Source organism: Furipterus horrens, unplaced genomic scaffold, assembly GCF_987537825.1.
Source record: "Furipterus horrens unplaced genomic scaffold, mFurHor1.1.pri manual_scaffold_1, whole genome shotgun sequence".
NCBI lineage: Eukaryota > Metazoa > Chordata > Mammalia > Chiroptera > Furipteridae > Furipterus > Furipterus horrens.
Window position 1 is genome coordinate 9,567,108 of NW_028327171.1, and position 26,582 is coordinate 9,593,689.

Consider the following 26,582-nt stretch of genomic DNA (forward strand, 5'->3'; position numbering starts at 1 on the left):
CCCCCGCCCCCACACAAAGCACACAGTGTGGTGAGAAGGGTCACCCGGTTGTGACAAGTGCACGGGGCTCTGCCCCCTATAGCATAGGAGGTGTGACAGCCCCACCCAGGAAGCAAAGGTAAACACAAAACTGTCAGGATGGCACAGATCATTATAGAGATCCCGGTGACGCAGCTGACCAGACAGCAAATATCTAATCTAATGAAGCAGCAGATAGGAAATCTTTCTGAGGCACAGTTCAGATCTTCGGTTATATGAATGCTTACAGACCTAACAGCAGCTCTTAAACAAGACAGGGAAGGAATGAAGGCTAGCCCTACTGAAATGAATGAAAACACTTATGAAACTAGTGGTCAGGGAAAGAAAACCAGGGATCAAATCAACAAATTGGAACATAGAGAAGGAACAAACAGGCAACCAGTGCAGAAAGAGGAAACGAAAAGTGAGGAAAATGAGGAGGGACTCAGAAACCTATGGGATAGCTATAAGCAGGCCAATGTGAGAACCATAGGGTTGCCAGAAGGTGAAGAAGAACTAGACATTGAAAAATTATGTGAAAAAAATAATGAAGCAGAACTTCTCTCACTTGGGGAAGGAAATAGACTTACAGGTCCAGGAAGCACAGAGAGTTCAAAAAAAAGAGGACCCAGGGAGAACCACACCACGACACATTATAATAAAAATGTCAAAAATTAAGGACAAAGAGAGAATCTCTTAAAAGCAGCAAGAGAGAAGAAGAGAATTATGTACAAAGGAGTCCCAATAAGACTATCAGCTGATTTCTCAAAAGAAACTCTGCAGGCAAGAAGGGACTGGCAAGAAGTATTCAAAGTAATGAAAAGCAAAAACCTACCACCACAATTACTCTATCCAGTGAAGCTGTCATTCAGAATAGAAGGGCAGAGAAAGTGCTTCCAGGACAAAGTCAAGCTGAAGGAATTCATCAGATCCAAACCACTGTTATATGAAATGTTAAAGGGACTTGTTTAGGAGAAAGAGGATCAAAACTATGAACATTAAAATGAAAACTGTATCACAACAACCAACAACAGAAGCTAGGGAACCAAAACAAAGGCAAACTAAGTAGGCAACGAGAGGGAAAATAATTATAGGTATGGGGAACATATTGTGGGGAGGTCAGCGGGGAGAGGGAAGGCAGGAAAGGGAGGGAGAGGATGCAGGAATTAAGAAGCATAGTAGGAGGGAGTGGAGTAGACAGGAAGGTGCTGAGAAGAACTATATGCACAACCAATGGGCATGGACTAAGGGGGGGGGGACAACTGGAGGGAAGGGGGTCACTGGGTGGAGGGGAACAAAGGGAAAAGAAATTGGGACAACTGTAACAGCATAATAAAGCATATAAAAAAAAGAGAACTATGTTAAGAAAGCTACTTGGATGCTATGGAAATCCTGAAGGAAACTAAGTTTAAGATGCTCACAGTTAAAAGTAAAAGGATGGGGGGACTTCCGGCCAAGATGGAGGCTTAGACGGACACGCTAAGTCTCCCTCTACAACTAGAGAGGAATACAACTACTTCAAAACAAAGGATAACTAGAAATTCCAGAAAATAAAACTACACGGAAGCCCAACATATGAAGTTATAAACCAGCGGTGCCATTCAGGCAGGTAAGAGTTAAAGAGGGCAAAGCTGTTTGCGGAGCGGTGGGGGGCGAAAAATCCCGGCGGCAGTCAAGCCCCTGGCAGTGCGCGACCCCAGCGCTGGGGAGAACGGCCACCGCATCGCCTTGAACAGTGAGGCCCAGGGGGGCGGGAGGACGGATCCCGGTCTCCTAGCTAAATAACTGTGTGAATCCATTTTGGACCCCCGCCCCCAAAGAAAGAAAGCACCACAGGGCTGCGAAATAGGTCGCAGACAGGCGCCGGTCGCTGACTTGTGACGCCAAACGGCGCCGGTCGCTGGGTCATTACAAGTACACAGGCACTGCCCCCGACAGCCGGCCCAAGAAAACAAAACGCATCTGTCAAAATGTGGCAGACAACTATAGAAATCCCGGTGACACAGCTCACCAGGCAGCAGATAGAGAACCTGACAGATGAACAGATAAGAAACCTGTCAGAGGCTCAGTTCTGGGCCATTGTTATCAGGTGGCTTACAGAATTCACAAAAGAGCAGGAAAAAGATAAGAAAGAAGCGAAAAACTTTCATAACGAAAGGAACAAAACCGCATACGAGACAGATGGTGAGGAAAAAAAATCCAGAGTTCATTTCAACAAACTGGAATATGGAGAAGGAACAAGCAGTCAACCAATGCAGCGAGAGGAAATGGGAAGCAACAATGAGAGGATCAGAAACCTCTGGGACAGCTATAAAAGGCCCAACATAAGAATCATTGGTTTGCCAGAGAGTGAGGAAGATGAACTAGAACTTGAAAAATTGAGTGAAAATATAATAAAGGAGAACTTCCCAGACTTGGGGAAGGGAATAGACTTGCAGGTCCAGGAAGCAAGGAGAGTTCCCAAGAGACTGGACCCAGGGAGAACCACTCCAAGACACATTATAATCAAAATGTCAAAAATTAAAGATAAAGAGAGAATCTTAAAAGCAGCAAGAGAGAAGAAAAGAATTATGTACAAAGGGGTCCCAATTAGACTATCAGCAGACTTCTCAAGGGAAACCCTACAGGCAAGAAGGGACTGGCAAGAAATATTCAAAGTAATGAAAATCCAAAACCTACAACCACGAATACTCTATCCAGCGAAATTGTCATTCAGAATAGAAGGACAGAGAAAGTGTTTCCAGGACAAAATAAAACTGAAAGAGTTCATTAGATCCAAACCACTGTTATATGAGATGTTAAAGGGACTGGTTTAAAAAACAGAAGCTAAGGAGATGAAACAAAGGCAAACTAAATAGGCAACGAGATTGGAAAAGGAACCGTGGGTACGGGAAGCATATTGGGGGGAGGTCAACAGGGAGGGGGAATGGGGAAAGGGAGGGAGATGATATAGGAATTGGGGATCAAGGTAGGAGGGAATGGGATAGACGGAGAGAGGTTGGGAGGAACTGTATGCACAACTAATGGACATAATCTAAAAGGGGGGGACAACTGGAGGGAGGGGGGCCACCGGGTGGAGGGGAGCAGAGGGAAGGGAAATTGGCACAAATGTAATATTTTAATCAATAAAACACATTAAATCTGAAAAAAAAAAAAAAAGTAAAAGGATGGGAGAATGTAGCCCATGCTAACTTAATGAAAAGACAGCTGGAGTGGCTGTTAGTGTCAGACAGAGCAGAGTTCAAGACAAATAATCTGGAGATAAGAAGGGTCATTTCACAGTGATAAAGTGGCCACTTAATCAAGAGGACAAATCTGAATGTAGGTTTCAAAATGCACATAGGAAAACAGAACTGCAAGGAAAAAGAGATAAATGTACAATCATAACCAGAGGCTTCAACCCCCTTTTCTCAGTAATTAATAGAGCAAGTGACAGAAAGTCAGTCATAATATAGAACATTTGAATCACACCATCAGCAAACTTGACTTCATCAGCAAACTTGACTTCATCAGCATTCCACTGAACAACGATGCAACTCACATTTAAGTGCACACATAACAATTGTTAATTAACACAGGCCATATTCTGGGCCATAAAAATCAGTCTCAACAAATTTAAAAGGGTCCAAAACAGAGGGAGTTTGTTCTCTGACAATAATAGATGTAAGTTAATAATCAAAATCAGAAAGATCTCTGAAAAATATCCACATATCTGAAAATAAAATAACATACTCCTAAATCAATGGATCAAAAAATATCAAAAGGCAAATTAGAAAATATTTTTAACTTAATGAATATAAAATTACAGCAATCAGAATTTCTGGGATGCATCTAAAGCCTGACTTAGAGGGAAATTCATAGCCTATACTAAAGAAGAAGGCCTCAAATTAGTGATCTAGCTTCCACCATAAGAAACCAGGAAAACAAGAGAAAATTAAACCCAATGTAAGCAAAGAAAGAATACAAGTTAGAGTGGAAGTCAATAAAAAAGGGAAAACAATAAAGAAATCAATGAAACCAAAAACTGGTTCTTTGAGTGTATCAGTAAAATTGACGAACTCCTATTCTGATCAGTAAAAGAAAAGAGAGAAAACACAAATTACCAATATCAGGAATGAGATAAGTGACATTATTTTATATTTAAGGATTAATAAGAGAATATTACAAATAACTTTGTGCTGATATATTCAACAACTTAGATAAATGGACAATTCCTTAATAGATACAAACTATCAACATTCAATCAAGGGAAAAAACCTAAGATATTCCATCACTACTAAATAATTCAACAACATATAAAAGGATAGTTAGTATACTATGTGACTTTGAGTTAGACAAAAATTTCTTGTGACTTATGCAAGGATACAAGGTTGACTTAACACTTAAAAATCAATCAGTATAATTTGCCATATTAACATATTTTTTAAAAGATTCTTAATAGATGCAGAAAACATTTCACAAAGTCCACTACTAATAGAAACTCTCAGCAAAGTAGTAATAGAAGGACACTTCCTCACACTGTGAAGGACAGCTACAAAAAACCCACAGCCAACATTTTCTTAATAGTGAAAGGCTGAATGCTTCCCCCTGAGATCGGGAACAAATATATCTGCTCTCTTTCATGGTCAGTATTAAACTAGAGTCTCTAGTCAATGCAATCAGGCATGAAAATGAATTTAAAATACATCTAGACTGGAGAGAATGAAGTAATAATCTTTTTATTTAAAGAGAGTCTGACTGTATATGTAGAAAATTCTAAGGTATATATTAAAAAGTTACTAGAACTAATAAGTGAATTTAGCCAAGTTAAGATCAGAATACAAAAATCAATTTTGTTTCTATATATTAGCAATTAAAAACCAGAAATTGGAAAAAATACCATTTACAATAAATAAAACATCAGAGATAAATCTGACAAAAGGTGTATGAGATCGGTAAACCAGAAACTGCAAAACACAGATGAAAGAAATAAAAGAAACTCTTAATAAATGAAAAGATATACCATGTTCATGAATTGGAGACTCAATATTGTCAAGATGTTAATTCTCTCAAACCGATCTATAGAGTCAATGCAATTCCAAACAAACCCCACTAGGCTTTTTAAGTAGAAGTTGACAAGCTGATTCTAAAATTTATGAAGAAATGCAAAGGATCTTGGATGACCAAATAAATTTTATGAAAGAACAAATTTGGAAAATTTGTATTCAATACATCCTGATTTCAAGAACTATTATAAAGCTCCAGAAATAAAGGCAGCTTGGAACATTTGCATAAGATAGGCAAATAGACCAACTGAACACAGAGGGTACAGAAACAGACTCATATATATGTATATGGACCACTGATTTTCAACAAAGGTGCAAAGGTAATTCACTAGAAAAAGAATAATTTCTTCAACAGTCCTAGGACACTGTATATCCATATTCACAAAAATAAACTTGGAATTATATTTCACACCATATACCGAAACTAATTCAAGCTGGATAATGAATCCATATGCAAAACCTAAACCATAAAAATCCTTGTAACTTTCAATCAGGCAAAGATTCCTTATATCTGACACAAAAACCAGTATCTGTATAAGAAAAAATTGATAAACTGGACTTCATCAAAATTAAAAACTTCTCTTTGAAAAGTTTTCAAGAGAGTGAAAAGACAATCCTCAGACTCACAGAAAATATTTACAAATCATGTATCTGATAAAGGACTTGTATCCAGAATGTATAAAGAGCTCTCAAAACTCAACAATAAGAAAACAATTTAAAGATGGGTCAAGGATCTGAACAGAGCACTTCCCTAAATAAGATGGCAAATAAACCAATGGAAAGATGCTCACCGTCATTAGCCACTGGGGAAGTACAAATTAAAACTACAAAAGAGCTACCACCACACACCTATTAGAATGTCTAAAATTAAAAAGGCTGACCATGCCAGGTGCTGGTGAGGGCAGGAATGTCAACTTGTGTGATCTTTCTGTCAGTTTCTTTCAAATTCAACATATGTACATATGTGACCCAGCCATTCCACTCCTAGATATTTATTTACCCAAGAGAAATAAGAGTATTTATCCAAACAAAGCTAGTACACAATGTTTGTATCCCTTTATTTGTAATAGGCAACAACTGGAAACCACCCAAATGGCCACGAACAGGCAAACGGATATGCAAACTGTGGAACATTCATAGAGTGGATGATGAGTCAGTACTAACAGGAATAACCTGATAACACATCAGCTCGGTGAACTCAAAGTAATTATGCTGAGTGAAAGAAGCGAGACAAAAAGGTACATACCTGTGATTCCATTTACAGAAATTATAAGAAATGTCAACTGATCTACAGTCACAGATCAGTGCTTGCCTGGCGATGGGGCCACTGAGAAGTACCAAGGGGGGAAGGCACTGGGGTAAATACTGCGTGAATTATGGTGATGGTTTTACGAACCTATATCAATGTCAAAAGGTATCAATTTAAATATGTAGTTTCCTGTATATTATTTACACCACAATAAAGCTGCTTTTATAAGGTCTAGGATGGTTCAGGCCTGGCTTATATTCCCCTGCCTCCACAATCCCTAGCTCCTCGAGGCCCACATGCACCACCCTAAGCCACAGAGGGTAGGGGGTGGAGTAAAGGTCCTGGGGCAGGGGGGGACTCAAGTAGGTGGGGACCTAACCCCACTAACCAGCTTCGGGGGCCTCTGGCATCAGGCCTGCGAGGAACGCACAGCAACAAGAACGTACCGCAAGGGCTTCGCTTTGATCCGAGGGTCTCCAAGCCCCGTACAGTCACCAGCGTCAGGAGGGTAATCGCCGGGTGGACCCAGGCGGGGCGGGGCTCTGCGTCCTCACGGCCACGCCCACAGCCCCTGAGACACACCCATTCAGAAGATCTACCCCCAGCTTCGACCAACGCCCTCCCACAGGGTACGCCCCAGACCCGCCCCCCCCTCCGTCCTGCCCTCCACGGTCCCGCGCCAGGCCCCGCCCCTCGCCTCGACTCCCGCGTTGCCCTGGCCCCGCCCCACCCCGCCCCACCTCCAGGCCCCCTCCTCCATCGCCCCCCCACCTCCCCGGGTGGAGCCAGGCTGAGCAGCCTGTGTCAGAGCCGTGGCAGACTCGGGAGCGGCCCTTGGGGGTCGCCGCAGCGACCGGGTGTGGCGCCGGGTCAGGCTCCCAGCGGTGGAGAGCCTCGCGCAGAGCAGCCTCTGGACGCGGCCGCGCAGGTAAAGCCCCCACCCCTCCGGGGAGTGTGGACACCGCGCTCCCATCTATTACCCGCTCGGGGGTCCCCGGGTCCTAGGGGTCTCGGGGTTTCGCGGTCCGAGCCCAGCCAGCCCAGGCCCGTGCAGCCCCACCCCCCACACCCCAGTGCAGCGCGCCCAGGGCTTGGCTTTTCTCTTTTCTCATTTTCTTTCCTTTTCAAGCATTATTGAAGTAAAAGGCGCTGACCCTGATGAAGGTGCCAGGTAGCTGTTCCTATTAAGGCCGACAGAGGAGAGCTTTATTTATTATTATAATTTTTAAGGGATGTTAAGATTAGCAAACTGCTGAACTTCCTACAGTAGCCTGGCCCCGAGTGATGAGTGCCCTGCTGGTTCCCAGTGGTTGTGGATTGGGGGGGGGGGGGGGCGGGCGGTGCTGTATTCAGTCTTCCTCGTTCCCAGCCTTGAGGGGCTTCGAGAGGGTGGGCCCCAGTCTGCCATTACCCAGTGCTGTCCAGGCCCCTAGTTCTAGGTGTGTAGAGGGTGTGTGCAGGATAGGTGGCAGGGTTGTCCCACCATTTTGATGGGTGCCTCCCCCAAGCCAGTGACCAGCAGGACCTGCCCTTGCATTTCTGGTGACATTGGAAATCCCCAGAAATAAGTTACAGAGACCCCCCCCTCCCCACCCCTGCCATTGGTCAGAGGCTGCAGTTGCCTGTGATATCTCCCAAAAGTCAAAGTGTGCCCCGGGTCCCAGCTGAACCACCGTGGACAATGCCCTTTGCTCCTTTTTTAGAACTGAAAGAGAACACTTTTTCCTGGCAGGTGAGGAACAAGAGTTTATGCCTGTGTCGGATGGTCACTTGTATGGCAGTGGCCCAGGGAGCAGGGAAGAGGGTGGATCCACAGCACTGAGGCAGAGGAGTGTGCTGTCTTCCGCAGGCGCTGTCAGGATGGGCCCTATGGGCAAACAGAGCCCCTCATCTGTGCCAGCCCCCATGGGAGGGTCTTGCCTCCTCCTCCTCTTCTGCCTCCGCTTGGGCACCTCCTGTCCACAGAGCTGCCAGTGCCCTGACCACGAAGGGGCCGTGGCCGTCCACTGCAGTGCAGGTGGCCTGCTGGAGATCCCCAAGGATATCCCCACCAACGCTGTGCTCCTGAAGCTCGATGCCAACAAAATCGCTCGCGTCCCGAACGGAGCCTTCCAGCATCTGAGCCAGCTGAGAGAGCTGGACTTGTCGCAGAACGCCATTGAGACCATCGGCCCTGCTGCCTTCTCTGGCCTGGCCGGGGGCCTGCGGCTGCTGGACCTGTCTCACAATCGCATCCGCAGGATCCCCAAGGACGCCCTGGGCAAGCTCAGCGCCAAGATCCGCCTGGCCCACAACCCCCTGCACTGCGAGTGTGCCCTGCAGGAGGCCCTGTGGGAGCTGAAGCTGGACCCCGACTCGGTGGACGAGATCGCCTGCCACACCTCGGTGCAGGAGGAGTACGTGGGCAAGCCGCTGATCCAGGCTCTTGACGCTGGCGTCAGCTTCTGCAGCACCCACCACAAGACCACAGATGTGGCCATGCTGGTCACCATGTTCGGCTGGTTCGCCATGGTGATCACCTATGTCGTGTACTATGTGCGCCAGAACCAGGAGGATGCCAGGAGGCACCTGGAGTACCTGAAGTCCCTGCCCAGCACCCCTGTGTCCAAGGACCCCCTCAGCCCTGAGCCCTAGTGCCTGCTGAGTCACATCACTCTGTGGCAGGTGGTGACCGACTCCTGCTTCTGGTATTCCTTCAGCCAGGTGGTAGTGACAGCCACTGCTGTGCAGTGCACACTCTGACAAAACACTTCCCTGAATTGCACTGAGTCACCGGGACACCCTTCGAGTCAGGTAATGTTACCACCAGACCCATTGACGGAGGAAGAACATGAAGCTTGGAGAAGTGGCCTGACTTGCCCACGATGGCACAGTCAGGAAACGATCCAGTCGGGCCTTAAAACCAGGCCGTCTGTTACAATGCCCCTTCCACTCTGCAAGCCTCTCCCACGTGGCGCCCGTGGGAGGGAATGCATTTGGAGAAGAAAGGGCTTGTGTCCATGAATGTGAGCATCCCCCACGGAGGTTTGGGGTCCTGATTCATCTGGGGAGGGCACAGGCGACTCTACAGTGTGGAATTGACTCGTCTTTATCCCTCTAGTATTTCCTGAGCACATTTGCCCACAGAACTCTTTCCAGAACAGAGTAGTAGAGACCAGACTTTTCTGGAGAGGGAAGTGAGTGAAAGGTGTTGCTCAAACTAACCTTTGAACAACTGTGTTTATTCTCAGACTGTTTGTGAAGAGTAGCACTTGTACCTAAATTTCAGCCCAGTGGGAGGGAACAACCCCCAAAACCTGAAGCCAAAACCCCATGGAGAGAAACCTGAGAAGCAGCCCGGCCTGCCCCATTCCCACCGCTCTGGCTGTGCCTGGTTTGTGGGAAGGCCTGTCATCTCTGGGAGCCACCGTGCCTTGCTTTTCTATCACGGACACCTAAAGCAGCTCCTTCAAAGGACAGGGGACTGGTGTTTGATATTTCAAGGCCAGTGAACGGGACTCCTTTTCTCCAGCAACAGGATCTCCTCTCCTTTCTCTTCCCCTCCCTTCTCTCCTCTCCCCTCCCTTCCCCCCCTCCCCTCCCCTCCCTTCCCCTTCTCTCTCTCTCTCTCTCTCTCTCTCTCTCTCTCTCCACTTTTGCTGCCAGAACTCAGAACTAATTGAGTGCTCAATTTTCTTACCTGTATAACTTCACATTCAGGGTAGACATTACCTCCACCTATTTAACTGATTCACCTTTCAAATTTTATTTGTTACTGTCTTTTGTATGTGTTTATATTTTATAATACTTCAAATATTTGGGGGGGTGGTAGTAAGTAGGGATAAATTGGTATGATTGAAGGTATAAAGAAGAGAAGCCTCATCATGCAGAAGCTCAGAAACAATGAACAATGGTGGTTTATACTCGGAAAACACCGAGGGCCGTGAAGCAGGAAAGACGTGGTGTCGCATTTATATGTTGATCTGGAGACAAAACAGCTGCATCAGACCCAATAGGCTCGTCCGAACACAGTTGTGATTTCTCAGACATGGTGCGTTAAAAGGGAACCACCAACAGGTTCCAAATACCCTCCCACACCCAAAGGCCCTGCGCCTGTGTTCACAGGGTGGGGGTGGGGGTGCACAGCACGTGCAATGTGAACAGAAGGACTCTTCTCTGCCCACCGCCCAGACCGGGAGCGCACATGGGAGGCAAGGCTCAGACTCAGCCGTCGATGCCCGTTTTGCTGCTTCACAGGCTGTCGGACCACAGGAAACTCACAGCTTTGTCCACCTTTTCAGTGACCGCTACAACCAAGAAGTCTGTCCACGTGTATGACAATTGCCATGCAGAGCAACTAGGCTCTGCTGCTGTCTGACCAGTAGAACGCAGGCTTCTTGGGTGGTTTGGGTCCCCTTCCCCATCCATGCACATGCTTCTATGCCAAAGTCCACCCAGAGCCTGGATGCCACCTACACGTGGCTCTTTAGGGAGTACATGGAGGGTAGGTGGGGATTCTTCCATCTCTTCCCCTGTGCTGGCCCCCAGCCCAAGGCCACCTTCCCCTTGGTGTGGACCCTGCAGGGAACAGCAGGTGGGTGAGGACCTGGAGCACTAGAGGGCCCTCTCCCTCTCATCTTGAGCCCAATATGGGGGTGCCCACCTTTCTGGCCTTTTGGGGCTCCTCATCCCTTGTGAAGTCTCCTAGGGAAGGACACCTGCCTCCAAAGAAGACCACCAGGACCTCACTCCAAGAACCCCACCTCCTTCCTGCTCATGGGAGCTGCTCCCACTGGTGCCTGAGAACCCTTTTGGGTACAGCCCTCTCCTCCTCTCCCTCCCACTCCCTTCCTCTTAACTCCCCCCCCCCCCACCTCCTTTCCCCTCCCCTCCCCTTAAGGGACCTGTTAAGATGATGTGTAAGATGACACCCTGCCTGGATCCACTGCGTTCTTTGCTGCCATATGTGAGCACAGACCCCTGGGTGCCATCGTAGGCCCTTGGGCCCACACCCCCGCCGCACCCCTGGGTCCAGCATTTGACCCCATTTTAAATCTGCAGAGGCCAGAGTCAAGCCAGGCCCATTGAGGGGACCAGTGTTGACAACGGTGGTGACGTGACAAAGGGGGTGCCTCAGTCAGCCCTTTCCAGTTGGAGGGCAGTGGGGTCATAGCGGCCCCTGGCTCTCTCCAGGGTCTGGTGGTTCAGACTGGACAATTTTGGCGTTCCTTATGGGGCAGAGGAGTGGAGCGAGCAGATAGGTCCCAGCAGCTGCCCCAGCTCCAGGTGGAGGCTGGGCCTCTCTTCCCTCCCGTAGGAAGTGGTGGGCTCTTGCCTCTAGGGAGGCCTCAGAGCCAGAGGGGAGGGGAGAGGCAGTGAGGGGCTCCTGAGGCCTCACCTCGGGAGCTGGTCTCCTGGAAGCTCACGTCTCCTGCTCCCTTGGTCCCCGGCCCCATGGGCCTCACCATGGATGTGCCTCATGGAACCCAGAGCCCCATCCGACCCTGACCCTAAGAGCACCTTCCCCCATGCTCATGGCCTTTTGACTTTCCTTCCTCTTTGGCTTTTTAGACCCCAGACTCCCACTCGGTCTCTTCCTCGGGTGGTCCAGCAGTGGGGGATGAGCCAAAGTACTCCAGGGGCCCCAGCAGAGCCATCCTGACACACAAGGGGTGTCCCTGGTGGGGTGGGCTCTGGGCACAGGAGCCCCCTGCACGGGAGGCTCCCAACTCAGCTCCAGGAGCCCTTCTCAGGCCCCTCAAGAAGCTGGCTGCAGGCTGTAGGAGGGCAGGGCACGCCCCTCCAGGGCAGGCAAAAGTGGTCCTTTCATGGACGAGCCCTGGTTCTGGGGAATTGAACCTAAAGTTGGGGCACCAGGGACCGCCTCCGGCCCCGAGGCCCCAAGCCCCTCGTCCTGCCTGCTGTGAGAGTGGACGACAGATTTAAATTGGACATGAGATTGAGTTTAAACCGGGGTGTATTTTTCTTAGCGGGAAGTCATTCCAGGCAGGAGATGGGGCGGAGCTGTGGGGTTATCAGCAGGGGCTGCGCAGCGAGGTTCCAGGTCAGCCCCATGGTGACTGCATTCACAGGAGGGTTAGGAACTGCGTGCATGCGGACGCCCCATCAGACAGGGGCTGGAGTGGGGCTGGCTGTCTGGGACAGCTCCTCCCAGACAGTCACCAGAAGGTTGGGGTGTTGGCCAAGCCAGGCCAAGAAGGCAAGGAGCCACCTTCCTTGGAGCTTGGAGCAGCAGAGGGGAGCCCAGGCCCTGGGCTCTCTTGAGCCCCAACCCCCACCCCGTGGGTGCTGGGCACCAGCCCCACCTGCTGGCCTGCTTGCCTGCACTACACTCCCAGGCTCTCTTGTAGCAGGTCCTCCACAGAAGCATTTGCAGGAGACTTTGGTCCTGGACTGAGTTTCCTGGGGAGTCGGCAGGGCTGCTGGCACAGATTGTGGTGAGGTGGAATGTTCTGGACTTGAGGCAGCTCCCAGCCATGGCAGCGGCCTGGGGTGGCTCCTGGAGTCGTCCTCCTGGAAGTACCATCTAGAGTCTGACCTACCGCTCTCCCCACTGTCTGTAAGCCCTCAATAAACCTCCATGTGCTTAAATCAGCTCGAGTGGATTCTGTTGTCTGCAGCACCTCCCTCCCCTCCATCCCAGACCTCTCCCTGCAGCACCCGGTTCATCACAGACCTGGCTGTGCTTTGGAGCCAGACCTGAGAGCCCATGGCACGGAGGAGCTGGGTCGGCAGGGGAGGCAGCTGCTCTCAGGCTTCAGGGTGGCCTGGGGGCCGCCCGCTGGGGAGGGGACAGCAGCCACGAAGTCGCTGGACAGAGCACATGGGACTGAGTTTGCTCATAAGGGGCTTCCGCTAATTCTTGCAGTGGCCTGGCACGGTAGAGAATATTTCAATTTTCAAGCAAGAACCCGAGATTGTGAGGTCTGGAAGGGGAAATGACGAACTCAGGAGTTGGCTGGTTGGGGGCAGAACTGGGCTGGAATCTGGCTTTCTGACACCTGGGCCTGGAAGTTCTCACTCCAGGAAACAGGAGTCCTGGAGTGTTGTCAACAAACACAGAGAGGTGAGTCCTCGGTTCAGCTCCAGACTGAAGAGGGGCCAGTGCATGAGGCAGAGCAGCCTGGGTTTGCAGTCCAGTCTGGGATGCTGGAGCCCAGCACCCAGGCCACTGCATCTGTAACCATGGCAACAACGGTGGTGGGAAAGAGCAGACTTGGGGTTGGCTACCTGGCGCAGCTGGCCATCTTGGCCTGCCGTTCTGTGCAGAGAGGTGGAGAGACAGCATCCCAGAGTGACAGGCTCCCCAGGCTGACCTTTCCTGTGAGCTCAGCTGCTCTTGTGAGGAAGGACCATCGGAGGAAGGGCCACAGAAGCAGCAGAGGGAGAAACTGCCAGCGAGTAAGTAGAGCGTGGCCATCAGTCTAGGAAGCTGATTCCAGAGGCAATGTATCAGCCAGCCCTTACAGATGGGAAAGCCGAGACATGGAGAGGTTAAATGACTTGTCCAAGGTCATGGGAGCTGGCGAATGCTGAGCTTAGGTGTGACCGGGCTGCCGGGCAGCAGAGGGTGGCATACAGACGTCCGGTGTCCATCCACGCTGCCTCAGCAGCCGGGCAAGGAGTTGGAGGAATTTAGATTTCGAGAAAACCACAGAGGGAGACCAGCTGCCACCCTCTCAGTGCCCACGGCTGTACACCAGAGCTGGGTCCTGCTGTCCCTCTGTGGGAGATGCTCGGAGTTAGGGTTGTTGACCAGAGGGTCACCCTACGAGTGGTCAGCTGGACCCAGCAACCCACCAGGCTCCCCGGCACTTTGTGGTCTCTGCGTAGCTGCTGCAGAAGTCACTGGGCCAAGGGCTCAGAGTGGGTGCCAAACTTTTTGTCCTTGCCCTGGGCTGAGAAGCCCTCTTCAAATCAGAGCCTGTCAGTCTGGGCATCACAACAATGAGGCCACCAAGACTGAGGTTTTCCAAGCCAATGGCTTGCATGCTCATCACAAACCATGAGGAAGTGCCTGGCTCAGCTTTCCCTGCTTAGCAGCCCACGAGAAGCACCCAGGTAGGCCCCGGCCACCCCTCACCATGGCCGCGGATGCCGGCCGCTGTGACAGTGACTCTTGACTCGTCGGTGTAATCTGTCAGAATTTAAGTGTTTTCACCGTGGGGACTTCCCCTGTGGTGAATGTTTGCTCATGCCCTGGGTTCACCGTCCTGCATGGGGCATTGGCTATCCATCGGTTTACTAGAGCTTCTCAGACCTTCGGTACCGACCGTGTGAGTGAATCAAGCTCTGAGAGTGCCAATAGCACCATCCGTCTGTACTGGGGTTGCGCCTTTACTTATTATATTTTAATATGACATTGACAGATATATAACTATCATCTATCATCTATAGCGTCTCTTCATTTTCTTCCCTTTTCACTTCCATTGTTTTTACCTTTAGAAAGCTTTCCTCCAAATAGGAAATATATATATATATATTTTAGAATCTTTTACTTTCCAATATCTGTAACATTAATTGTTCCAAGTTATGCCAACACCAGGTTGAATTGTTTAATTTTAGTATAATTTAATACCTGGAGGCCAAGGTTTTCCTCATTTTTCAAAGTATTTGTGCCCACTAATTCTTTGCAATGCTCTGTGGATCGCTTTGGGCAAACTTTGGGATTTTGATTGGCATTGTACGTATGTGTGTGCATACGTGTGCATGCATGCATGTGCGTGTGTGTGTGTGGCAGAGGGCAGGGGGTGTTGGTGGGAGCAAAGTTAAGGGGTGCCTACAGGAATAGTCCAGAAACCCTGACACCCGGAGCAATGACCACGGTGAAAACGAGGTGACCTCATCAGCAATCCCCCACTTCCTAAGCTGGTAGGTTGTGAAACAGGTAAGGCCCAGTCTTGGCAGGACTGATGGAACAGGTGCGACTCTGCACATCTGGTTGTCCTTGGCCTTGTTCAGGGTCAGGAAATTAGGAACAGATGCGAAAACTGCCATGGATGATATTTCTCCAGAAGTCATGAGCTCAAAGAAACAACCCCAAAGAAAAATGCAGTTCATACAAAGATGTTCTTAAAGCGTTATCACAGTGAAGAATCCCCATGGATTAACAAAGGCGATCAGCTCATCGGAGTTGGGACTATTGCCACGAGGAAACACAGCACACTTGTCCAAGGGACAAGAATGCGGCCTGTCAAACCATATACGAGTTCACATGAAACCACATGCCACTTTGCAAACAGGACAAAAACCAGAGGCCTTACTTGAAAAGATGTGTTTTAATGTGCTCTGCATTGCACCCTCTTGCTTGTATTCATAATGTAAACAAGTCTTGATTTACGGTTTTTGTTCCCACCCGGTAGAACAGGGATTGGATATGGTGCCAAGGGCGAGGTGGCACCGTCTGATTTCTGCGGAAACCCCAGGCAGGGATGTGGTGGCTCCCCGTGTGCGCCGCTGTGCTGGCAGCCTGCACGTCTGCCTCCTTCCTCCCCAGGCGCCAGTCCCCGCTTCCCCACGGAGAACCGGACCTTGTAGCGCCACGCTCAGGGCAGAGAGAGAACTGGACATCTGGGCTACCCCCGGGAAAGAAGCTGTGATGGGTGGGTGGGTGGGGGTCATGGACAGCACCTAGTTAGCTCCTCTCCCAGGGGTAAACTGAGGCTGGGGGATGGGCAAGTGGCAGGTGGGACTAGACTCTTGAACTTGAGGGCCTTGGACTAGTCAAGCCTTGTACTCTCCAAGAAATGGCAGAGAGAGAGAGGAGATGGGAGGAATGGGCTCAGGCACTTTGGAGACCGGTGGGCCCCAAATCTGCAGAGTGGCTAGCAGGGGTGGGGGTTATCCAGGGGAGCCGATGGTGCAGCTCCAGTCTGAGGGCCTCTGCTGGAGAGGCCCCCTTGCTGCGGAGGCTGGTCTTTGGTTCTGGTCAGGCCTTCTCCTCACAGGTGAGGCCCCCATATTGCCCACGGCCATCTGCTTTCCTGAATTCACCAATTTCAGTGTCTGCCTCACCCAAAGCCGCCCCCAGGGCCGACCTGTAGATTAATGAATGGTCCAGGTGTGGAGGCTAGGGTTTCAGAGGCCCCGCTGTGGTCCCGACCTGGGGGGGGGGGCACCCTGCCTCTGGGGGCACTTCTGGGGGTCCTTCTGTGGAGTAAGCCCTGAGATGATGAGCCACTGTCCCCACCGACCCTGCAGGCCACCCCAGACTATGATCCTTCTTTTGTCCTCCTGCCTCAAATCTGAGTTAGAATCAGCCCCCACCGCTAGCAGACCCCAAGGGGTGTGGGTTGTCCTCCTTCCCCTCTCAGGGAGGGTGGGCAGGTCAAGCCAATCAAAGCACAGGACCCCCACTTGGATCTGAATTTCAGGTAAGCATAAGCAGCCCTTCAGGGAATCTTCTAGGCAATGGTGGAATCTATATATATATTTAAAAGCACTCCTGTTTCACTGTGACTCCAGTTTGCCTGCGATCCTGCATTTCATCTGGCACCCTTGGTCCACTCAGTGAATCCAGGGCCATCACCATAAGCCGCTGAGCCCTGACACTCTGGGGCCCCTGGCTGCCCAGGGCAGAGACATGGCCAGGTCTTAGGGACCATGACAGCATGGATGTGGAGGTCTAGCAGACACATGAGGCTGCTGCAGCAGGTCTGATTTGGAGGGAGGGGCACATCTTCTTTCTCCAAAATACTGACTCTGTACATGGTGGTGGGGGGTAGGTGCACACCTGTGGAATTACCCAGGGGGACACCAGAGCCTGGAAAATCTCTCACACGTGTCCCCTGGCCTGGCCCCAGATCTTCCCCCACCCTGCCCTTTGCTCCCTGGGGAGGACACATCCTTGTCTGCGGTCAGCCCAGCCCTCCCCAAGGCACATGGAGCACTAACTGGCCTGAAGGAGGCTCTAGAAAAACATCTCAGCCTTTGGAAATCAAGAGGGCCCTGCTTAGAGACTGGAAATCCCAAATTTGATTGGCCTGAGGAGGAGCAGGCTCAGTCTAGGGCTCCTTCCCGGGTGGTGGGGCCTAACTGACCGCGGGGAGCCCGGACTCCAGCTGGCTGGAGCTGTCCCAGTGCTCTGGCTGTGTGATCTGGCGCAAACATTGCTGGGAGTTTTAAGGTAGGAACAGCAGAGTGCTCACCCAAGCGTGGGACACTCCTGCCACTGAGCTCGGTCGGCTCCCGCCTCTCGTCCTGCGGGGTGTTCACTCTCCCGGGGCAGGCCAGTGTGGACAATGGAATAGGCCTGGTCTTGCTACTACCGGTGGTCTCCTGGCTCTGTGTGGACCCCACAGGCCTTCCCAGCCAAGCCACTGGCTTGGAGCGTTTTCCTTCCACCCTGGAGGCCTGCTGATAGTGCCGGCACCTGCCTCCTCCAGGCTCCCAGAGTGGGGTCACGTTCACCCCAGCAGCTGTCCCAGGGAGGCAAGAGGCCCCTGCCTGGCCTAGGGTCTGGGGTATAACAGGGAGTTGAGTGAGCACTGGCCCCAAGGAGGCAGCCCAAGTCCACCCTGCACAGCCACCAGCCACAGGGCCCGGGGGGGGCAGCCTCACACTCCCCACTGCAGTCATGGTAAACTGAGGCCAGAGGAAGAAGCTCCCTGCATAGGAGAGATGTCCTCTGTCTGCACTGGTGACTAGGGACGAGAGGTTATGTCCAGGCCCTGGGACATGCTCACCGGGAGTCAAGGCCCCACCAGAAAGACTCAGATGCAGACGTGCTCTTTGTAAAGAGCATCATAAATATATTTCGGTGCAGACAACATACAATAAATAGCTGGTATGAATATGTAGAATAGCATCAAGCCTGGTCCCCATCTGGGCTCACTAACCGGGGCAGAGCAGCCGGGCCGCAAGTCTAGGCCACAGGGAAGGCAACCAGGCTTCTGCTTATGAGGTAAAAAAACTGTATGAACTTTTCCTTTAAAGCAAAATCCCTGCAGGGCACCCAGGCATGCAGGGAAGCTCTGGTTCCCATCTGAACGCCCATGGTTACCGAATCTGCCCGCGATGGCAACCAGGCCAGAGAGGTGACAGATGTCCCTCATCGGAGGAGGGCCAGGGACAGTGAGATGGCAGCTCTGGAAGTGATGCTGCCTAGGCTCATCCCCCCAGAAGTTCCAGGGCTTCTTGGCTGGGATTCTGGGGTGCAATGAGGTGGGTCCTAGTCCTAGGGACTCAGGGCCCATCACCCCGTCCTGAGCTTCAGCACCCGGGAGAGGGGCTCCTTGGCACTGGAGTAGACGAGGTAGGAGCCAGCTGTGGTGCGGAAGGCCTCCCAGTCCCTGCAGCCGAAGGTCGGGAGACTGTGCACTGCCACGAAGCCTTCATACCCCTGCCACCTGCGGGAGAGACACATCAGCCTCGGGGACGGGCAGCCTGTGCCAGGCTGCAGGCAGGGAGGGGAGCAGCAGCCTGCATACCCAGGCTGCTCCCTCCTCCGAGGCTCTCACCCCGCCCAGTTTGCAGCCTGGCCTCCCATGCTCCTCTCTGAGCCTCCTCCTGCCTCTTCCCTGTGCACAGCATGGAGGGGCCATGTGTCCAGGGCCGCACAGATGCCTGGGTCATCATCTCAGAGAGCTGGACTACAAGCCTGCAAAGAGGGGAACTGAGGCCCAGAAGGAGGAACCTGCCCTGTCCACAACCCTGCAGCTTTTCCTATCCACCCAGGAACTCGTCCCCAGCCCAGAGTGCCTTCAGACCAGCCCCAAGGCTAGGGTTGGAGGGGGAGCAGTAGGGGACAGGGGTGTGTGGGAGGAAGCAGGGAAGGGTCTTGGGAGTTGCGATGGGTTAACTGTAGAAGCTGAGCTGCAACCCTCCCCGCTCCTGGGGTCACAGTTGACATTGAGGCACAAGCCCTTAAGCACACACCTGTCACCACATGGGCACGGCAGCCCTACTTTTCAAGGAAGGAAGCGCACTCCCAGCACACTGCTCTGCAACCCCATGCCCTGCCCCCAAGTCCAGATCCCAAACCTTGCCCATGGCCCACCACCCATACAGTCAGTAGTTTCTGGGTTTTGTCTTCAAAAGGGATTTATCAATAGATGATTCCATTTTCGTAGGGTGGAGTTCCCACAGTGGGGTGCCTTCGTCAAAGGCACGGAGTAGTTTTAATTTTAGCATTTTTCCAGACTACTTTTCAGAATGGCTGGGTGAGCCCTGTCCTGATGGGAAAGGACTGGGGTACCCACCTCACCCCCACTTCCAAAAGGATGGAGGAAAGAGAATGTATCACCCTCGTGCTTTGAGAAAAACAACTTCTAATATGTTTATTCACATCTTCCATTTTTCTTCTGAAAATTCTGTTCACATATTTTACTCATTTTTGTGAATTAAAAAATCTTTTATTACTTTGTAGGGGTTCCTTTTGTGTCATATGTATGGTAAACAGTTTGTCTTTTGATTTTGAATAGAACATCTTTTTCCATAAAAACTTTTAAATTTAAGTAGCCTGTGACCTATTTCCAGACTTGCTTAAGGAGATTTCCATGTCTTCCTATATAACTTTGAGGTTATAAAAAATCATCTTAGCTTTTCTCCCTGATATTTCTGTTGTTTAATTTTTTTATAGTTAGATGCTTAATCCTCAAAAACCTTATTTTTCTATATAATATGAATATGTTATATGTATTATTTTATATATAATATGAAGCAGGAATATAGCTTTGTTTCCTTCCAGATGACCAGAAAATTATATAAAAATTATTTTACTAAGTAATGCATTATTTTCTCATTGACTTGAAACACAACATTTACCACATTAATTGACCATAAGTCATTGGCTTTCTTCTGGACTGTATTCGATTTCACCTATAGATTTATTTCTGCAATGCTGCCAGCGCCTCCTTCACTGTGTTTATTATTTAAAATTTTCTTGGCCATCTTTGAAAAGTTATTCTTCCATACGATTTTTAAAATCACTCTGTCATGTTGAAAACTACGACAATAAATTAGAAAGCCTAAAGAAAACAGACTTTCCTAGTAAAACATAGAGGACCAAAACTTTCTCAAGGGGAGACAGAAAACTTGATTATACCAATGACCACAGCAGAAAGTGGACACACTGGTTAAGAGACACTGAAAAAGGGACCCAGCCCAGATGGCTTTAGAACTGAGTTTAGCCTAATCGTTAAGGAACTAGGTAAGTCCTACTATTGAAACTACTCCAGCCCAGAGGCGTGGGCGGGAAAGCTATGCAGTGTGTACCTATTAAGCGAGGCTCCGCTTCCAACTGGATAAAGGTAGAGCCCCAAAAGAAAACCACAGAGCAATTTCATTTCCTATTAAAGATGCACAACTTTTAAATCATTCACGAACGACTGGTAGCCAGTGGCATAGTAAGTAATTACATATTATCTGGTGGCATTCATCCCAGGAATTCGAGGAAACCTCTCATAAGTCATTACGCCAACACATGAATGGAGAAGAGCCACGCCGTGCACTGAGGAACGGCAAAGGGACCCAACGTGACTGCCTGTGTCCCAGTCACACCCTGTGACCCTGAGCCTGTGCTCATCGCATCAGCTGGCTGCAGGTGAAGCTTCAAGATCATTTGGGAAGTTCTAGCTAATGGAGGAAACTAGATAAACAGTAAAAACATGAGAAGCAAAGAGGCAAAGTTGCTTTTATTCACAGAGGCAGTTGTGTTCTTGGAATACCCATGACGCTCTGCTCTAGAAACCTGTGAGAAGTGATCATTTGATCGGGTGGCTAGAGACAAAAATTGTCATGAAAAGTAGCTGGAAATGGACAAGCTCCAGATGGGCTTACAACACGTGACCAGCATCCAGAGGTGCACTTGATGAGGATGCCACAGGGCCTGTGTGAGGACGTAAACTGTGACTGAAGGACAGATGGTATGTGGAGAGCACCTGCCACAGTCCTGGGTGGGAACATTTACTAGAATAAAATACCAATAACTCTCCAATCTCTGTGTCTGCATACTACATCCCAGCCAGACTCCAGAGTCGTGAGCATCAGTGTGACTACGGGTCACCTGGCTAACCCCAGGGACGTGCCCCAGACTCAGCCAGCACTCAGGTTTGCCCAGCACCAGGCGACCCATGGGGCTCAAGGCCTGTGACTTGCTCTGAGTCTACCCCAGGTGAACCAGGTGGGGATGAAGGGCATGGCCTTTGGCGGCTCTTTACCTGTAAATAATACTGTTTACCGAGAAGGTATTTCCGTCAAAGGAGTTGGCAACCACCAAGAAGTAATCTTCTCCCACTGAGAAGAACTCCCAATCCAGAGCGCTGCGGGAGCAAGAGAACAGGCATTAGGGGGCCAACGCTGGGGGACAGCTGTGAGGACACAGAACCCGAGGTACTGCCAGAGCTCAGGTGCTGGATTCTAGTCCATTTTCCTAATCCCAGAACCTGGGGTCCAGGTCCCACCACAGAGTGGGGGCTGGGCATGAGGGGGGCGATTTTCTCAGCTGCATGGGAGTTTAATCATTCACTTAAAATTTTTAATTCTGGTAAAATACATAACATAACATTGATCATTTAAACAATTTTTAAGTGCACATCCATCTCCAGAACTTTTCACCTTCTCCAACTGAAACTCTGTCCCCACTAAACACAAACTTCCCATCCCCCTCCCCCCAACCTGGGCACCGTCCTCTACTTTCTTTCTCTATGGATTTGACTCCTTTCACGTCTGGCTCCTTTCACTCAGCATGATGTCCTCCGGGTTTCTCCATGCAGTAGCATGTGTCAGGGTTTCATTCCTTTTAAAGACTGAATGCTATTCCATCGTGCAGATGGACTACATTTGCTTCCAAGCAGTTACCAGTTTAGCCATACCTGCAGGTCGGGATTTCCTGGAACTTGACGAACGTCTGTGCAGTGACATTCAGCTCATAGATGACGGAGTTGATGACATAAGAGTCATTTTGCACTTGCATTTCCACATCATAGCTGTGACTGTTGGCGACAGCGAGAAAGATCCTGTCTCCGATATGGAAAACTTCCCAGTCTGCAGCGCCAAAGGTCTGGGGGGGGGGGGGGCGGGGGGGGATCAGAGGAGCAGAACGCACTAGTGAACAGAGGCTGCAGGGACAGTCAAGTGCCACCAGGAGGCAGCATCACCTCCCCCTTCCTCCTCCCCACCTCGCACCCCCTCCTTCCCGCACCTCGTCCTCCATCCTCCACTCCCTACACACATTGGGCAGGGTCCCCATTCCCTGGCCTGGCTTTGCTCAATTTCCCAGGCCCATCGACTGTCACTCCCATTACAAACATGAGTGGCAATTGTGCCGTGCCTGAACTGCACATATGAGGTGACTGCTTCTTAGCTAACTGTGCTGCCCACTTCCCCAAGCCCCAGAGCTGCCCTTCCTTCAAGATCTAGCTGTAAAGTGGAAAATTTTAACGGTGGGAAATCATAGCCCACCCCACCATTCTCTTTACATTGTTTCTGTAAGTGCTGACTCTGAATAATATGCAGCTTGTAGAAGAACAGCATGTTTGCATAAGAATCCTAGGAACTACCTTCAAAAGATACAGGTTCCAACCTCCAGGTATCCCAGCTCCAGGAGAGCTGCTGGCCTTTGACCATGGAGCCAGGAGGACATGAAGCCAGGATGACATGAAGCCAGGATGACGCACACCAGACCATCACCTGCTTATCGAAATGGACTGCTAATGTGTACATAGAGGACCTTTTAACTCCCTCCCCTGATCTCTTTGTTCTATTCCCCTCTCCCTCCTTGTAAAAACCTCTGCCTCCTCTGAGAAGTGGAGATGGTCTTTGAGATGTGAGTACCCCATCTTCCAGGAGGCCAGTACCTGAAAATAAACCACTTTCCTTTACATTAGCACCTGCCTCTCGAGTATTGGGTTTTGTAGTGGCAGGCAGCTAAACCTGCTTTCCCTTACATAGCTGCTGTAACACCTCTTCCAGGCAGTCCTCCCTGCTTCCTCTAGTCTGGCCCTGAACTCTGAAACAACCTCTTGGTACCTCTTATGTTTCTTACTATGAGCTGTTCCTGTCTGGAGGTCTCCTTTGGTTCTATCCACAGCCCCATTTCTGGGTTCCCATGCACGCTGTGGCTCCATAAATCACTTGTCACCCTCGAGGCTGAGGTGTGTAGGGTCAACAGGTCTGGACTTTTGCATGAGTGGCCAGCTACAGAGCATTTGCCCCAGACCTCGAGCTGCATGAGCTGATGATGTGCATGTGGGGCCCACAAGGAGGAAGCTTATGTCCAGTTTGCAGCCAGCATCTCGGGGGAGTGGGGAGAAGACCAGAGAAATCCAGATCCAGACCCTGGCCTGAGCACTGAAGAGAGTGGGCAGGGGCAGAAGGGAAAGGAGACATTTTCCTGCGGAATAAGGGGCAGGCACAGGGAGAGGCCCTGAGGGCGACCACACAGGGTAACAGGCCAGGGGGAGAGAGGGAGACCAAGGTAGCGCCCTGTGGCAGGGGCCTGTGGCTGATGCAAGAGCGTGTAAATGCTCTTGGAGTTCCCAAACCACAGCCAAGGGAGGCTGCTGGGGTCTCTCCTACGTGAGCAGGAGAGGGTGGAGGACCACAGAAGTACAGGTGATAGACTCTGCATTAAAATGGTCCTTCAACATTTGGCCTCCAGACTCAGCTTCTGACACACATGGAGAGACTTCCATTAGATTGATGCTGGTGCTGATAGCAATTGTATACTCTGGATCCAACACACAGCTGTCTGAAGGAAAAGGGCCAAGGACCTGCAGAACCTGGAGGAATGCGCCCCTTGAACACATGTTTATCTGACGTCTCCTCTGAGGACACTTCTGGTCCCATGGCGCGAGGGCATGGCATTCAAGTGGATGTGGAAGGCTGGCTGGACAGGGGAGTCGAGGTGAGAGTCTGGGGCTTCCAGAGTTTCTACAAACAGAAGGGGACTGTCCTAGGAAGGAGGGAGCCACAGAAGGGCCCAATAGCTCCACAGAGACTTCTCTCAACTCCTTGCCTAGCTCTTGAGTTGCACACATGGAGCAAAAGTCCCAGGTCCCTGAGACAGACCACAGCTGAGAGGCTGAAAGGACCAGCCAGAGGAGTAACCAGTAGGAAACACGGCAGCCATGAGACGTATAATCGGGAGAAGGAACGGCAGATAGAAACAGACTGACGCTGTGCCCGCCTGGGGTTAGCAGACAGACCGTAAGAATGATCACCACTCATTGGGGAGTGTGGATATAGTGAGTGGAAAATTCTATGAAAACTCTAGAAGGAGCCAAACAGAAATCCTGTAATTGAATGTATAATATCTATAGTCATTAATTCATTGGATGGGACCAAGAACCACAAGGCAGAAACAAGCCTCAGTGAACTGGAAGACAGACCAATAGAAATCATCCCAATCGAAGCACTCAAAGGCAAGCATCGATTGTAGTTAAAGCGAACAGTGCCTCAGTGACCTGTAGGGCAACAGAATGCAGCATCACCTACATGTACTTGGAGTCACAGAGAAAATGGAAAGGGAATGAGGCAGAAAAAGCATTCAAATAAATACAGGCTAAAATTTTTCCAAATTTGATTAAAAACACTAAGCCAAGAAGATCAGAGACCCAAATCAGAATGAAAAGCATTAAAAACCACACGTAGACACATTCTATTCAAATAGCTGAAAACTGATGATAAAGAGAAAAATTTAACAGCAGTCAGAGAAGACATGTCAACACAGGGAAACCCAACTCCTCTTCGGAAACCATGGAGGCTCAACCGTGATAGGAAAACATCTTTTAAATAATTGAAAGCAGAATTCTGCAACCAGTGAAAATATCCTTTAAAAAATGAAGGCAAAATAAACTCATTTTCAGATAAAAGTGACAGGATGAGTCTCTCAGCAGAAAGTGGGGGTGGGGCCAGGTCATCCCTGTCCCAGGTCATCCTTGGGGCTGGGTGGAAGGCAGTGGGGGGGTGGGGCAGGTTTCAGCCAACTGCGTCCCTCCCTACTGAACCAGGCCTGTGCTTTCAGGACCCTGATGGCCTGCGCAGGTGGGAAGTGGCTTTGTCAGTTACCTCCTGGGATGTCACTTCCCTGCATGTAACTTCAGGACATGCTGCCCGGCCTGTCTTCTCCTCCCTGCCCGGCTGGTGCCTGGCTGATTCCTGGTTGGCCAAGTCTGGCAGGCACTTTGTAAATGCTCCCTGGGCCATGGCGGTGTTTTCTCTATGCCCAGCAGAGGGCGATGTTGCCTGCCTCGGCTCAGCCAGCCTGGCTGCTCGCTGAGAACAGTCCTGGGGGCCCCCTAAGCTGGGCTCAGAGCCAGGAGCTCGAGGAACAGGTCTGGATCCATCCTGAGGAGCGGAACCAAGTACGTTTAAGCCAAAAGGATGACTCACTAGGACAAGAAGAGGGAACCAGGACACCTGGCGGTTGCCGATCCCTTACTGCGGCCTTTCTAGAGCAGCCCATCCTCTCCTGCACTGGGCTCCACTCCGTGAGGTGGCACCATTCTTTCCCCGGGGCCGCCCCACCACTCCTGAGCCGGATCGTACACCAGGGGCCCCGCAGGGGCGTTCAGCACCATCCGCCCTGGGGCTGTTTCACAGCAGGGGGCTGTTGAAGACCCACGGGGATAAAGAGTCACACACATGCCAGCTGTGGCTTTGCAGAAACCACACAGGAGAGGTCAGACTGTTAGCTCCCAGGCTCCTTTGACCAGTGCTGGGGAAACAATGTCAATGGGAAAGCGCACACACGTGCACACATGTCAATGCGTATGCTTGCATGTACACACCTGCATGTACACACATGCACACACTCTTGCATGCACACATGCATATGGGCACTCCCACACAGTACAAGGGGCCAGGAGCTGTATGAGAGGATCCCCCCTCCCCAACTCCAGGGCTTCCTTGAGCTCTGAGTTCCTCAACTCTCAGACCACTCACTTGTCTTACCCCCAGCATGAAGGAGGTACAGAGGGGGGCCCTGAAGGGTGCTGGAGCTTTGCAGCACAGGGAGAAGAGGTTCCAAGGTGAGCGGGAAGGTGCGGCTCGGGGCAGGGAAGCAGGGAGGAGTGTTCAGGTGGGCATGGCTCAGAGGGACTACCATCCTGCCTCTTCCCTGTGTGCCCAGCTGGGATGGGGCCCGAGACAGCAGATATGAGGTGCCTCATTCCATGTGAATTTCAGGGAAACAATGATTTTATTTTTCAGTCCATGCATATTCCATGCAACTCAGGACAACACTTTTGCTAAAAAATTATTCATTGTTTCTCTGGAATTCAAATTGAATAGGCAATCTGTATTTTATCTGGCCACAGGTGGGCCAAGAC

At 50.5% G+C, this 26,582-nt stretch overlaps 2 protein-coding genes across 2 annotated transcripts in view; one reads left to right on the top strand and one right to left on the bottom strand.

Annotated features, from left to right (window-relative positions):
- Positions 1-7,106: 7,106 nt before the first annotated feature.
- Positions 7,107-9,857, top strand: LRRC3 (leucine rich repeat containing 3). The gene is made up of 2 exons (XM_090280336.1): positions 7,107-7,240; positions 8,045-9,857. Exon 2 carries the CDS (start codon positions 8,062-8,064, stop codon positions 8,944-8,946), a length of 885 nt encoding a protein of 294 aa, XP_090136462.1. The 5' UTR covers positions 7,107-7,240; positions 8,045-8,061; the 3' UTR covers positions 8,947-9,857.
- Positions 9,858-18,014: 8,157 nt separating this feature from the next.
- The window catches only part of TSPEAR (thrombospondin type laminin G domain and EAR repeats), a 129,868-nt gene continuing 121,300 nt past the window's right edge, over positions 18,015-26,582 (bottom strand). Inside the window, exons 10-12 of the mRNA XM_090267763.1 lie at positions 22,125-22,312; positions 21,471-21,572; positions 18,015-18,659 (exon numbers count right to left, since the gene is read on the bottom strand). Coding sequence (XP_090123889.1) covers positions 18,506-18,659; positions 21,471-21,572; positions 22,125-22,312 — 444 coding nt within the window. The 3' untranslated portion in view covers positions 18,015-18,505. The remainder of the gene's footprint in view (positions 18,660-21,470; positions 21,573-22,124; positions 22,313-26,582) is intronic.